We start from the raw sequence: 14,806 nt of genomic DNA, 5'->3' as shown, positions 1-14,806 counted from the left end.
TCATCGGCTGTCCTTGTTTTTCTCTCTCTTTTTCTGATATTTTCCTACCAAACTAACTGGCTAGCCTTCTTAACCCCGTGTTAACCGGTTATTACCATGTTAATACCTGGGTCAATCGGGCCGCACGGTTTTAACCAGGAGAAATTGAAATTCCAGATCCATCGGCTCCAAATGCAATTCAAAATCCACACAAACAGCGCTTAGTTGAAGAGATATCAATTTCAGGTAAAAGATCAACAAGGGGATTTAGGTAATCCCGGTAATAATTCAAATATAAGATTCATTGAAGGTCGCGTCCAAAACAAGTGGGGCGACAAATTCTAATGGAAGACAAAAACAGCCAGATTCTCTCCTCTTCATCTGTCTCTCTCCTTTTTTACTCCCAGGGGAGGGGGTTTCCATTTGAGGAGCAAAATCTTATTAACTCTGAAACTTCCGAAATTGCAAAGGAACAGCCATTGGGGTAGCATACTGGAAGACTTGAAAATATTAACACCTATAGGCGTGCCTTTGACCTTGGAATAGGTGAAACGGGTGCGCTCTGCAGTCAATACAATACAGTGTCAAGTAATTATTCTTGTTATTCAGTATCATGCGTGTGTATGAGGATTGTGATATAAACAAGCCTTTCTATACCAATTATCCTCCTGCTAAATCTCTGTCATCTCGAAATCCATAATTTCGCACCACCAAGCAAAAGTACACTTCCCTCTATTTTACATATACTATAGTTGTAAGTTACTAAAATGTTCCATTTGTAATAATCCTGTGCGTGTCATTTTTATGGTTTTAACTGCAAATTCTTAGACTTAGTTGTTTGGATATCACAGGTTCCATGGACGTTGATGAACCATAATTTTCCCAAAATTTGTAAAGAAAAAGAACAAGATTCTTACCAGAGGAATGCCTTTCATTGCTCTTTCTTCCAAATACCTTGACGGTTTATAAAAGTTTCCGTATAGCTCTGACCATTTTTTCAGACGAGCATATACATAATTGGCCCCAAGCAAGTCTGCCCAGAAAACAATACCACCCCTGCCACAAAAAGAAGGGAAAATGAGATACACATTAGCATACAGGGTACGCTGATCCAACTTGCTATGGGCTCTAAACAAGTGCTGGATTAAGAACTTAGCACTAAAGTCAATTTCTAATTTTTGCAGAGAAAAAGATAATACTTGTTATAGTTCAAATAAATTACAACCTATTAAACCTAATCACAACTTCACAATGCTGTTATCACCGGGCAGGTCATTCATGCACTATAGTTTGCCTTTGCTTCAAGGAAAAGAATATTATGGATACGGAGAGTAAAATGCACAATAAGAACATAATGTCAACAGAATCTCGTGAGCATGCAGGAACAGAGATAAGCCACATATTGCACATGAAACCGATCAGATTTGTCCAAAAATCACTCATAGTAGGTCATTGTATCCTTGCTACTCCACCAGGCCATCCTCCTTCCCTTTTTCTTCCTTATTATTTATAGATGTACCCTTATTGCTTTTATCCCCCCTTTACTACTGTGTATATTCTACATATAAATTGCACAGGCGAGAATAGCAATGCAGAAGAAAGCAAGAAAAGAATGGCCCACCGGTGAGAAGGGAAGCTCATCCCAAGAACAGATGCAATGTCAAGGTCTGATGAACGGACAACAATTTCTTCATCTAGAACACGACATGCCTCATTCACCACTGGAAAGAGTACCATCTCTAAAATATCTTGGTCGGTCACAGATATAGGCTGCAAAGTGATAATGAATTCAAATTCCTCATTAGTTGGAGACAATTCTATATATAACTGAGAGAGGAAACTCAGATCTAAGTGTTACTTGCAGGTCAATACAGATAACTTAAAGCAAGACAGCATTGATATGATCAAAATCTTACTTATGACAGCAAAAGAATAGTACCTTTCCGCTGGGCATAATATTGCAAAGTCTTATGGAATCCTTAATAATAGGCAGAACTGAAAGATCAGGTTTTGGCTTGCTGCCCTTTTCATAAATGTAGTACCCTTTCCCATTGGCTTTACCTGATGAATAAGAAGTTTAGAGATGCCCAAGAACAGAAAGCATTAGTTACAAGTCACTACCAAGACATGATGTGTGGTGGACAAACAAGAAGTTTTGTAAAAATAATAGAGATCCTGCATTACCATTTCGCCCACTTTTGACCAACAGTTCAACCAATGGAGATTTAAATGTGCGATCAGGAAATGCACTAGCAAATTCTTTTCCAACTGCTAGGGCAACTCCATACCCAGCCAAGTCCTGAAGTCTGCAAGCCACAAAATCATCTACTTCAAAATGGGGAAAACTGTTTTAACCCTTTACTCCCAGGATGCCAGGGTGAGGCGTATGCCTGTTGCTTCATGTCCTCATGGCTTGATCATTAAAATTTTCAAAACCTAGCCCCGGCTTTTTTATGTATGGCAACTGGCTTGGGAGTTTATTTCTGAATGTTACATCAACTTCAAACAAAGTTCATAGAAATAATAGCATAAGATTCAACCACAAACTTCTGTTTAATCCTAGGAGATATGCATGATCCTGAGATCAGACCTTTTTCTTTCTTTTCTTTTCTTTTTTTTTTTGCATGAGTTTTTTTTTTTTTTTTGGGGGGGGCAATTGATGAGCAAATGCAAATCAATGAAAATGTAATGCATTTTAATTGACATAAGATGATAATATGTACTCATAAGAGAAGAAAATTACAGGAAAGGGCCCAAAGGAACACCGAAGTTGCTGATTACTCTGTCAATTCGGAAGATGTCCACACCCAAGTTGGCCAATAAATGAGCACCTTGTGAATAGGGGAAGAAGGTTCTGTTGACTGCAAAGCCAGTACAGTTACCTACCACAACAGGTACCTTTTTTATGATTTTCCCGACAGTCATTAAATCTAGAATTACTTGTGGAGAAGTTTTCCCAGAGCGTACAATCTCCAGAAGAGGCATAATGTGAGCAGGACTGTGCATCAAATAATGTTGGGTCAGAAATCTTCCATACAACACGTCAGTTTGTAGAGAGAATTAACTACAACAGGAACACAAGATTGGACAGAAATGTTCTATCAATCTGTAACTCTCATATTGTCAACTGCTATAACAAAGAAACTGCGGGACAAACAGAGTCTTCGGAGTAAAATACATCAAGAACAATTTGCTTTTTTTTTAATTAAAAGAAAAAAAAATTAATTGGAAGCAAGTGTCTAATAGGATTTATTATGCTAAAACAACTGTAAAGCTCATGATCATGCAAATTAGTACAAGGTAAGAAAAAAAAATAGTAATTTCAACAAGATAGACCTCAAGAAACTGTTAAAATATTAAATTATCATTTATGCTAAAATTCATCAGCATTTATCATACCTATCTTTCCCTATCTAAGGCTCAATTATATATTTGAAACACATGTCAGAATCCAGACTAAAATATGGCATCTTGAAAGATCTGATTTCTTTGAAGTACTGAGAATGAGTAATTTATTCTCTTTTTCATAGCATCCTCATCTTTCCAATATAGTAGTAAATGTTACGCTTTAAAGGAACAACATAAAGTTAGGGTAGCAGAGATGAAAATATTGAGATGTACGTGCAGTCATATAAGAAAAGATAAGATTCATAATGAACATATATTAGGAAAAGTTGGTGGCATCTATTAGAAAATGGTAAAAAATCATTTAACATGATTTAGACATGATAAAGACCATTGGAAGTGCCAGTGAGGAGGATGGAACAAATAGTAATTAGTCCTATGAAGAGGGGTAAAGAAAAATCAAAGAGAACATGAAGTTATTGAGTGAGAACTTTTAGGAAACAACTTATCCAAAAAAATTGGTCGCTGATATAGGATAATGGCATCGTATGATCCAAGTAGCTAATCTCACCTAGTGGGATAAGGCTTGTTATTGCTATTTATAATAATAGAAATTATAGAACCTACCTCTCACATGAATAGCTTCTTAGTCATTTAAATCTATGCAATAAAATGGCTTCATTAGAGCCACAAAACCAAATAAATATTGGTTGCAAAGACCAACAGAAGAGTGCAATAAGGTTTAGCAGTTAAGGTTTAATGATCTATTATTTCAAAAGCAACAGCTCCATTCCTTTGGTTGGTCATACATTTGTTCAAAGAAAGGTAATAAGAGAAATGAGTTAAATAACCTGAAAAAATGAGCTCCCACAATGCGATCTTGAGACCTGGTCTTTTCACCAACGATGTTAAGATCAATAGTTGATGTGTTTGTTGCTAGAATGCAGTGGGGAGGGCAGGTATTCTCAAGATCCTTAAATATAGTTTGCTTGAGACTAACATTTTCAATCACAGCCTGCAAAGAGAGAAAAACAACATTAATTGATTTCCAAAAGTCAGTTTACGTCATCCATTTATAAGATATTCTTCATCATACAAAAACACGACAGCCAGAGGAACAAACCACGAGTGAAAACAAAATATAAGGCCATTTGTCAAACTTATTTAAAGCATCCAATTCAAAAAAAGGCAACTGTTTTCCTTTTAAAACAAAGGGCCTTCCACACAGTATCAATGATAAATTGAAAAGATAAGAATTAAGCAACCAACCTCAATGACAATATCCACATCTTTGAATTCTGAGTAATCAAGCACACCTTTAAGCAGCGAGAGTGCCCTATCTGCCCCATCTTTCTTCAACTTTCCTCTTGTTACTAAGCCACGAACATTTGCTGTCATACAAGACAAAACAAAAACAAAATGTAAAACGTTATAAAATGATGTGCAAGGGATTAAAATTGTATAAATTCATCATTCCTTCAGTAGCTACTGATGTTCAAATATTTCCAACATGATAAATAGAGGCCTTCTATTGTTGCATTTTAAGCAAAAGTCTTTCATGGAGCGATTTATTGAACTTGTCATTAGTCTGCCGAAGTTATAATAACAAGCTCTTCCATATATATGGCAGATGCTATGTATATATAATATTGGGATATTAGAGCATTAATATGTCCTAGATTAGAAATTAGTTATATATGCCAATGGACTTTATAACATCAATAGCAATTGTTCATGGAAAATGATGTGATTAAAAATATTGAAAGAAAACACCATCTGTAAATATGGAGGAAGAATCACTGACGCCAGTATATATAGCAAATTATATATCAAGTTAATTTTCTGTCTCCAATTTGTCGTACTTCACTCAAATGACAAAAGAATTACCTTCTATTAATTTGATTCCCCTTAGAAGATATTGAGAGTTGACTTCCTTCAGTATAACTTGTATGTTGCTTAGTATAAGAGCTGTAGCAATGCCAGAACCCATTAGACCTCCCCCAATAACAGCAGCTTTCTTTATATTTCTTGGTTTAAGTCCAATATCAGTAACGTTAGGCACCTGGCAAAGATAGAATTCAGAGAACATTTTCAATTTAAGACAAGAGAGCGAAGTCTCAAATTTATTTTTCAAGTTCAAGAATGGGATGATATATCTGCACTAAAAGCAAAAAGAAACAAAACATCATTTGGTCCTTTGTTGTCTGATATGCGCATAAGTAATTTTCTTTTCTCTAATCTAATTTTTTATAATAAAAGATTGTCCTGAGCAAAATTTGCCACTTTTACATATCCTTGTCATGCATTTTACTGTCCATAAGACAGAGAAACAAATTCTTACCAGGCAAACTTTTATTGAATAGCATTGTTTCAAAATAATGAAAATACTCTACCAAAAAGTTTCATGCAAAATGACAAATCAGAAAGCAAAAGATAAGATCACCAAGCCCAGTTTTCCAATCATTCAGATTCCACAACCCATAGCAAAGGGTCATATCTTATTAATTACCTTTGATACTGCACGCTGGGCAAAGAAAACATGGACTAGACATTTTGAAGTGTCGGATATGACTAGCTTCTTGAATAGCTCTGCCTCCTGCAATCACTTAATGAAGTTAACAAATCTGTGAAGTCATCACATCACAAGTTGCACAAAACAAGCCGTGAGATGCTTGTGAATGTGAAGTATGCTAGGGCCAACAAACAGGATGCAGCATGTATCTGTGGAGCAAGGTGACAATGATATAACTACAAAATAAAAAAGTAAATGCTTCCTGGTAATCAAAGGGGGAAAAATATACCCTCAGAACACCACTATAGCCTCCATAAATTATTCCATGCTCAATCACATCAATGCAAGCCTGGTGCTGAGGCATATGTGGAGCAGTCTTCCTGACTTGCTGTCTGGCAATTTTCAATGCCTCACGTGCTTCAGAGAGGGAAACAAGTCTGTCTGTCCTATGAAGTGAACGTATCCAAGGTTTGTGCCTTTCTACAATGTCAACAGCCCACAGCCGAGACACCTTCAACAACTCTTCTGGAGACACGATAGCATCAATAAGCCCTAGTTTCTTTCCTTCTTCAGACATGATCGGTTTAGATGTCTGCAAGAAGTGCAATATTGAACTAAACCACTATTCATGAATAAGTCAAAAGCTGATACTATCTGTACAATATACATAGTTCTCTATTCATCATGGTTTACATCCATTCTACCATTTCCCTAGGAGTCAAACAAAACATGTACAAATTAACAAGCTAAAGAAACAAGGCATGAACGTGTAGATGCAACTTGTAGATTTCACTACTCCCACAACAGTTTGGAGTATTCTTGTTAATTCAATTGTCAAGCATAAGAAAAGCCACACCTACGATAACAACTTCAAACTCAAGTTTTTCAGTAGTAAGAGCTTCTAAGCAAAGTCATAGACAATACTCAAGACCCATGCATAGCAAGTAAAATGTGTTAAATTTATGGAGCATTGCCATAGCTCATAAACTTTAACATAAATGTAAGATCTCTTGTTTCTTTCTCATTCTTAGCTGTCCATTTTCTTTCTATTCAATCAACATTCACCATCTTTAACAGCAATAAAGTAGATCAAATGCAAGTTGTAAAAATGAAAACTGAAAGGAAAGAATCTTACCAACATCATTTCAACAGCCTTAGACAGTCCTAGAAGCCTTGGAAGACGCTGTGTACCTTATAGATTAACAACATCAGTTAGCAAATTCATATCTCCTGACATAGAGTACCGAGAACATTCATATGGATAAGCAGACAAACCTCCAAATCCAGGAATCACTCCAAGCGTCAGTTCTGGAAGGCCCAGTTGAGTTCTTGGAGCAGCAATACGTGCATGGCATCCCTGTATTCAGTGTTATTAAATTTCACAGTCATTAAGATATTTGGATTGCCATCAAATGGTGAAGGAAACGTTGTGCCTGCTCAAGAACAACGACTGACCATGGCCAATTCTAAGCCACCTCCGAGAGCAAGACCCTCTATGGCTGCAACGACAGGCTTCTTTGAATCTGTAATTATTAAATGCATTAATAATTTTACAATGATTAATACAAACAGAATCACCAAGTTCCCAAGGTAGGCTTCAGGGACAATCGCAACCTTCAATTGTATTGACTACCAGTTCCACAGAGACATCAGGGACAAGCGTGACATCCCCTGTGAAGAAAAATAGCAATTACCACACCTTCGAGGGTCAAAACTAGAATTTTACTATTATTTTAGCACAAGTCAATTTTTTCAACGCATATCAAATCATTGCACACCAGTTTGGTGAACTTTCTGCATAACACTGATGTCGAATCCACCAGAAAACCGCCCACCCTTGCCTGGAAGAAATTTCAGAACAATCACATAGCTTTTACTTTGACAATCAAATAGTCGCTCGACTTTATTTTCTGGAAAATTAGAGTGAGGCATGGATTGAACGCGATGTCTGTCCTTAAGCTTAGTTCACTCTACTTATTACAAATAAATTTAATCCAGAGAAACCTTACCAGTCAAAACTATAGCCTTTACATCATTTCTCCTCGTCGCCTCATCGAACTTCTCCTTCAACCCCTTAATAACTAAAACAGAAAAAAAACAGAATGCAAAAATAACATTAGAAAGGACGAAAAGAACGACAGCGGACGTAAACAAAGAATAAAGAAAATCTGAAGCTCACTTGGAATAGCCAAGGCGTTTACAGGAGGGTTACACATAGTGATGACTGCAACCCCATCATTTCCGATCTCCAGTTCAACCTTAACCGCTGCCATCTCTGAGAGTCCCAGGCCCTAGTCCCCTTCCTTTCCGGGTCTTAATCTTGTTCTTTTGGCATAAACAGAGGCAGGTGATGGTGGGTTTCGATAGGAAAGTCGATAACGATATTAGAAGTAATGATTTCAAGAGGGCTAAATGAATGCCGAATATCTATATCATGGAAAAGCGGGAGAACGCCGGGGTTACTGTTGTCTGCCTTCCTTGGCTATTTCGTGGGTGACTCGGGAGTGTGAAGCTGACTCACCGACCGGTTGAACATTTCCATTAGTGCGCCACGTGGATAATAAGTCATGAGAGTTAGAATCAGATGCATGTGCCACGAGTTAAGTATGAGAGACTTTGGAACGTGATTTGTTGTGGCCGACGGTGAGGGGCGTGAAGAGATTATGCGTGTCGTATGTGGCTCTCTATCGTCCAATCACATCGATCCAATTCCTCACCGGCAAATGCTTACCCAATGACTACGCTCTCCCAAGTATTTCCCTAAATTGTGTTTATTCACTTATTTCTTTCAAAAATTAAAAGATAATGTTGCCACTAAGGTTGACGTGGCATGATCGGGCAACCCTTGACTCATGCGAAACAAACCCCAGCTTGTTCGTTTTTTATTCAATGTATTTGGGTTGTTAAATTAAGTTTGTCAACCACTTTTTTTTTTCAAAAAAAAAAAAAGAATTTGTGGCCAAGTCTTTTATTTTTTAATAAAGAGAGAATGACAACTTTTTGGCCTACAGGCAAGTGGCAAAAGAAAATTATAAAGCAAGATAATTATTTAAAATTTTCTAAAAACTAATCACATGTTAATTTTTTGACGAAATAATATTTTAAAAGTAAATGACTATTTCGAAGTAATAAATGATTATTTTTATAAAGTAAATGACTCAAATAATATAGGAAATAATTATTTTCATTTTTTAATTCTATTTCATAAGTATTAAATCGTGAAGGTAAATTACAACTTTAAAATCACAAATGACTACTTTCATTGAACAAGTAACTAAAATAGTTTAGAATTTTGGTGTAAAAAAAGTACTGAAATAGCTTAGGAAAGGAGTGTTTCAATTTTTCAATTGCATTTCATAAGTGTTGAGGAAATGAAAGTAGTCATAATTTTAGTTACTCAATGAAAATATTCATTTATTATTTACAAAGTTGTCATTTTCCTTTGAAGGTATTATGGTCATTCTGTGAAAAAGTTTAATCTCGGACAAATTCTTAAGAACTTCGAAATAATTGCCCCATTTTATAATCTTCTTTTATCATCTATTGATCTAAGCAGGATTTATTTGTCATTCTCTTTTTAGTAATTATTATTATAAAAATAATTTAGATTTTTTTTTTTGCCTCCAATTGAAAGGGTTTAATTTAAGAGCGGCGTTATTCGACCAGGCCGAGCTTAATACAATTGTGATCCACGCAACTTTCAAAAGCCAATTAGTATACCAAATAGAATAATTGAAATATCAAATTATCTAGGATGGGCCTCCAATTGAAAGGTTTTGATTTAATATCAACGTTACTCGATTCGTGAGTGACTTGACTTGTGAATGAAATGAGCTTGCTTTTTTCAAGTTTTAAATTATTCTATTTGAAAACTAAATAATATTTAAGTTTTGTAATCAAATCAAATAATTACCTACTCAATTCAAAATTCATTGAACCATTGAATCAAAATAAGAGAATTGTTTTTATTCAAAAGGAATTGACACAAACAATTGCTTGCATGTTTTAGTTCGAGACACAATCTGCTGCCACGTGTAAGTAAATTTTTTTTAATGACAGTTAGCTGAACTGGGTTGCTAAATAAGTTTAGGTTGACACAACCCGAATTTCTCTGCAGATTATATAATTCTCTGTGAATCATATGATTAACCTAAAGTTTCATATTTCGATTTAGATTTAAAATGGAAATACTGCTCTTCCTATCTTCCATGCTTAGAGACAGACGTGCGTAGATTTGTAACTACTTTATTGCGCAGAGAAATCAGGGCCAGAGGGAAAGTCTAGGAAAACTAATCACAAAATGTACAAAAATCTTGGAGTGTGTTTGGTTGAAATATTTTGAAAGGAAAGGGAGGAGGGAGGAGAGAAGAGAAGAAATGTTCTCCGCTCATTTGATTAAGAAATTCTGTGAGAAAGGAGTTCCTTCATATTACTCTCCTCTAAGTTAGGGTTTTTTTGAGATGAGCTAATTTTTTTGATTATTTTGTCTTTATTTATTTTTTAATATTTTTATACCTATAGCTAAAAAAAAAAATTTATATCAGATAGTGCTTCCCTTCTAAATTTCGATTGACATCATTGGATTTTTTTTTAAGTTACATTTCATCATATTTTCTTATATATTTAATTATTTATTTTTTATAAAAAATATTATCATTATAATTACTTATTTAAATTTTTTTCATATATTGACAATATGATAGGATGAAAGTAAATTTTTAAACAATCATGCAATTTAAATTGAGGTATAAAATTAATTTCTACAAGAAAAAATTAAAAAAATTTAAATTAATGTATATGAACATAATAGTAAATTATTTATTATTTCCTCTCTCCTCACCTCCTAAACCAAATAAAGAATTATTAAAAATTCCTCTCCTCTAACAAAATCAAACAAGGCAACATTAAAACATGTTTTTCTCTTATCTCTTCTTGAACCAAACACATCTTTTAAAGATAGTATCATCTCAACATTTTGACCCAAAGATGCATGCCAAGTAGTTTTGATATTCATAAATTTGATTACTCTTTTCATATTTTGATTTAGATTTAAAATGGAAATACTGCTCTTCCTCTCTTCCATGCTTAGAGATGGACGTGCGCAGATTTGTAAACATAATATTATACAGAGAAACCAAGCCCAGAGAGGAAGTCTCAATTTTGGTTAGAAAATTTTGAAGGAAAGGGAATTTAAAATAACCCCTCCCCTTTGCTTTTCTCATATTACTCCCCTTTAAATTGAGAATTTTGGAAGATGAGCTAATTTTTTTTTATCATTCTACCCTTATTCATTTTTAAATATTCGTATGCTTATGGCTTAAAAAACTCTTATTCATATCGAATTGTGCTTCACTCTCAAACCTTGATTGACCTTATTGAATCTTTAAAAAAAATTACATTTCATAATATTTTATTACATATTTAGTTATTTATTTTTTATAAAAAATTATTATTATTATAATTAATGGTCTATTTTTTTTTCACATATTGACAATATGATAAGATGAAAGTGAGTTTTTAAAAAATCATACAATTTAAATTGAGGCATAAAATTATTTTCTATAAAAAAAATTACATTAATGTATAGGAATATAATAGTAAATTAGTTATTATTTCCTCTCTCTTCTTCTCCTAAACTAAATAAATGATAATTAAAAACTCCTTTTCTCCCCTTCCCTTCAACAAAATTAAATAAAATAGCATTAAAACTGTTTCCTCCCGTCCCCTCCATCACCTCCTAACCAAATGTACCTTAGATGATCATCTCAACGTTTAGACCCAAAGATGCATGCCAACTAGCTTTGATATTCCTTTTTTTTTCGGTCAAAGTTGGCTTTGATATTCAATTATTCATTATTCATGGCTTATGAGTAACTTGGCTAATTATTAGAATCATCGTTAGTGTTTAAAGTGACCCGACTTTTTTATATCTAGCTTTAAAAAAAAACCTAAATGGAAAGGAACATTTCTTCTTTTATTTTTATTTTTACTTGAGAAACATTTCTAATTTGTTTCTTCATATTTTCAAGAATTTTGTCCCCCATAATTATCCTTCAAAATAAATTTGTCATCATGGATAGCAACAACTTTCAAAGTAGATCATCAATATTTGTTTTCACCTCAAACCTTATCCTTCCTTGTAAAAAAAAAAAAAAGACATACACTTGCACATGCAAACAAACATTTCAATTTTCAACACTAAATTTAAATTTGTAACTTTTTTAAAACGAGGGAGGCAGCACTCTATTAGGACAGTTTGCCGTTGACAAGTGGATCAACATAAAAGCATATACTCTGATAATGCTAAGTTTTTTAGCAAAGATAAAATTGAAGTTGAACTACCACATACAAGAGGAACATGAGAGACCAGAGACACTGGTAAAATTAAAATATTTAAAAAAAAAAACTAACGAAAGATGAACAGGCACGAACACTAGAGACTAGAAAGCGAAGCATAATCATCTCAAATTCAATGCGTACGTTTAGTGCGCCGAATGAGCCATAAGATGTCGCTTCCATGGAATGATTTTCTGGGGCGTCCAACTTTCTGGGTACACTGCACACAAATCCGTTCACAGTTAAGAAACAAAGCAAAGCAAACCCAATTCAATATAATCACTAATCACTATGGACGCATGCGACAGTTGGAGAAACTCACTTGGAAATGAAACGTAGGATTTGGAACTTTTGTCAATACTGACAAACCATCTCGAACAGGAACCACTGTATCGTATATGCAAAAATTGTAGAAATTAGTATCTCAATAAACAATATGAAATAATTAGAGAGTAGAATTATTAAGGATACCTGTGAATTTATTGATCAGGAGAAAATATATATATATATATATATAATTCAATAATAACACCTCAATTATTTCGAGTTTAAATAGATTCACAACTTACTAAACTCTCATAGTTTTTAAAAAGTGTAGAGATAATGAAAAAAGTAAAAACAGTGTCGTATATTTTGGTTATGGACTAATCACTTTATATAGATCAGATCAATAACTACCTTCATAAAATAATTAATTAATTAATCTCATATTATCTTTAACTCAGTTAGTTAAAAGATAGAGAATAATTGATGGTTACAGGGTTGTAGATTAGGCTTTTGCACATTAAACTTCTTGTGTTATTCATCTATAACGATCCATACAAAATGTCAAGATTATAAAGACCAATATATTTTGGGCTCAATATCTAATTAACGCAAATTTATAATATATAAATATTTTATAACTATCCCAACAAAAATTAGGATTTTAGTCTATGTCCATTGTCATTATGCAGAGGAACATAAATATCTTATATACGGCTTACTGGCAGCAGAGGCTGACTTTTTATTCTGAGCTTGCAAGGATTTTTGAGGGCATACTACAAGTGGCTCCATCGTCTCCGTTACATCCTTAGTTTTTGTTTCACAAGGCAGCGTACCTTCAGAATCACTGCGTTAAAAATCATAAATGTCCAACTTAGTCATATCACATGCTGTTATGTTACTCTTTTCATAGTCAGATTTAGTACCTTGATTTTTCACTGCTTGATTTGTCAAGGGTGGGTGCTGATCAATGAAATCATTTGATAAAAAAAAAAAAAGAGCAAATTACGATAAGGGCCAGGTAAACAAAAAAAGTTATGGCAGTACAATAAAACCTCAAAAAGGTGCATAATTTTCTCGTGATTTCTGAGAAAATCAAAGGGGAGAATTGAAGCACTTACTTGATGATAAGTAACGGGAATGGAAACGTGGCAGTTTCTCACTCCATTGCATATTGGTAAGGGCAAGCTTATCAGCATATTGTTCGCACGAAAGAAGTCTCTGCCAAAAGTGACCCACTCAATTTACAGCTCTGTCTTAGACATCTAGTTGGGAACACTAAGCCTTTATTTGTATACAAAGTGAAAATACTAACTTGCTTGAGGGAATTAATGCGCAATTCAGCCTCAGAAAAGGCATCGGTCTGAGAAATAAGGCATTCAAGATTGGCAGACACGTTTCCAAGATGATCTATGACAGTAACCACAGCCCTGCACAAGTACTCTTTGGTGTTCTCCACCACACTGCATCAGCCATACATAGGAACTCTAATTTCTCACTTTGAAGATACCACATATGTAACAACGGGCCAAAGTAAACACGGGCCTAAGCCCATGTGAGGAAAACACAATGGGTTTGGGCTCAATCCCAGCTCAGAGATCTACCCCGAAATTTTTAAAAGTTAGCTAATTAAACAATAATTGTGGAGACGTTTCCAGGGCATATCATAGGTTTAATGGATCCTGAATCTAGCTAACAGCATACTGCTAAAATTACAGAAAGTCATTCAATGGAAGGTAGAAGCTGAAGCCAGAAGGCAGATATTAACGTTCTTGTTACTCACTGTGTCTTCTCTTTGCCTTTCAAGAACGCAGTTTCACAGTAATCTGCTGCATGGTGAAGCTGAGACCTCAGCTCTCTTAGCTCCTAAACATTCACCATGAACAAGCCTTAAGGTTTTCATAATAATGTAAACTACAAGAAGTAAGATAGATATGATTGGGTATTTATATGCTTACGGACCTGAAGAGACTTGTCAAAGTTGATGCTTTCTTCCACCTCGGCTTCTGGGGTTTCTAAGGAATAAGGCTTGGGTGCAGTTTCCATGGAGGAAGATGCAATACTTGAGTTCTGAAAGTTATGCTTATAAACCCCAGGATAGAGTGAAAAAGGCTTGCTTATCTGCTATCTTTTTCCGAGTGGGACTCGTCCATCGGTATAGACTTTTGTCATTGTAGCTCCAATCAGAGAGCGTGAGAGATGAGTTTTTGTGACTACCACAGGCTTGTGAAATCTTACAACAAACAAACAAACAAATTTGGAAAGCATGGTATGGAGGAAGATGACAAGTTAACAGTTTCAGTCCCGTGACATTCTGTTCTTCGCTTTTTGGAGCTTTAATTATTAAAAAAAAAAGCGGGGGTGAGAGTG

The 14,806-nt window shown here is 34.6% G+C and overlaps 2 protein-coding genes across 3 annotated transcripts; both read right to left on the bottom strand.

Moving 5' to 3' along the window:
* Positions 1 to 200: 200 nt before the first annotated feature.
* Positions 201 to 8,338, bottom strand: LOC129320051 (peroxisomal fatty acid beta-oxidation multifunctional protein AIM1). The gene is made up of 18 exons (XM_054965197.1): positions 8,016 to 8,338; positions 7,846 to 7,917; positions 7,615 to 7,677; positions 7,451 to 7,507; positions 7,292 to 7,359; positions 7,112 to 7,193; positions 6,972 to 7,027; positions 6,126 to 6,428; positions 5,834 to 5,920; positions 5,212 to 5,386; positions 4,594 to 4,715; positions 4,176 to 4,339; positions 2,723 to 2,977; positions 2,164 to 2,285; positions 1,919 to 2,040; positions 1,601 to 1,749; positions 897 to 1,035; positions 201 to 541 (listed from the first exon to the last, which is right to left on the bottom strand). Exons 1-18 carry the CDS (start codon positions 8,107 to 8,109, stop codon positions 497 to 499), a joined length of 2,175 nt encoding a protein of 724 aa, XP_054821172.1. The 5' UTR covers positions 8,110 to 8,338; the 3' UTR covers positions 201 to 496.
* Positions 8,339 to 12,098: 3,760 nt separating this feature from the next.
* On the bottom strand, positions 12,099 to 14,667 carry LOC129289538 (probable protein ABIL5). Of its 2 annotated transcripts, none has more exons than XM_054926325.1 (8): positions 14,399 to 14,667; positions 14,220 to 14,302; positions 13,752 to 13,899; positions 13,558 to 13,657; positions 13,363 to 13,399; positions 13,176 to 13,283; positions 12,495 to 12,559; positions 12,099 to 12,392 (listed from the first exon to the last, which is right to left on the bottom strand). In XM_054926325.1, the coding sequence occupies exons 1-8, from the start codon at positions 14,480 to 14,482 to the stop codon at positions 12,319 to 12,321; spliced, it is 699 nt and encodes a 232-aa protein (XP_054782300.1). In that variant the 5' UTR covers positions 14,483 to 14,667; the 3' UTR covers positions 12,099 to 12,318. The 2 variants fall into 2 exon arrangements, with proteins under 2 accessions (XP_054782300.1, XP_054782293.1); XM_054926318.1 differs by having other exon boundaries at positions 13,159 to 13,283; positions 14,399 to 14,666.
* Between the last annotated feature and the right edge of the window lie 139 nt (positions 14,668 to 14,806).

Source organism: Prosopis cineraria, unplaced genomic scaffold, assembly GCF_029017545.1.
Source record: "Prosopis cineraria cultivar Desert tree isolate PC_DT_omini unplaced genomic scaffold, ASM2901754v1 PC1, whole genome shotgun sequence".
In the NCBI taxonomy this organism is placed as follows: Eukaryota; Viridiplantae; Streptophyta; class Magnoliopsida; order Fabales; family Fabaceae; genus Prosopis; species Prosopis cineraria.
The sequence above is the reverse complement of the archived record's forward strand: the minus strand, read 5'-3'. Positions and strand labels throughout refer to the sequence as shown.

What these genes read in the sequence shown, in the direction of transcription:
- LOC129289538 (XM_054926318.1), bottom strand. Translation starts at nt 14,482, where the DNA reads ATGGAAACTGCACCCAAGCCTTATTCCTTAGAAACCCCAGAAGCCGAG. An exon ending in TTCCCGTTACTTATCATCAA is followed by an intron (nt 13,400 to 13,557) that starts GTAAGTGCTTCA and finishes TTCATTGATCAG; the next exon opens with CACCCACCCTTGACAAATCA. An exon ending in ATCCTACGTTTCATTTCCAA is followed by an intron (nt 12,393 to 12,494) that starts GTGAGTTTCTCC and finishes ATTTGTGTGCAG; the next exon opens with TGTACCCAGAAAGTTGGACG.
- LOC129320051 (XM_054965197.1), bottom strand. Translation starts at nt 8,109, where the DNA reads ATGGCAGCGGTTAAGGTTGAACTGGAGATCGGAAATGATGGGGTTGCA. An exon ending in GGTAGTCAATACAATTGAAG is followed by an intron (nt 7,360 to 7,450) that starts GTTGCGATTGTC and finishes TAATAATTACAG; the next exon opens with ATTCAAAGAAGCCTGTCGTT. An exon ending in AGGCTGTTGAAATGATGTTG is followed by an intron (nt 6,429 to 6,971) that starts GTAAGATTCTTT and finishes CACTTCTTGCAG; the next exon opens with ACATCTAAACCGATCATGTC.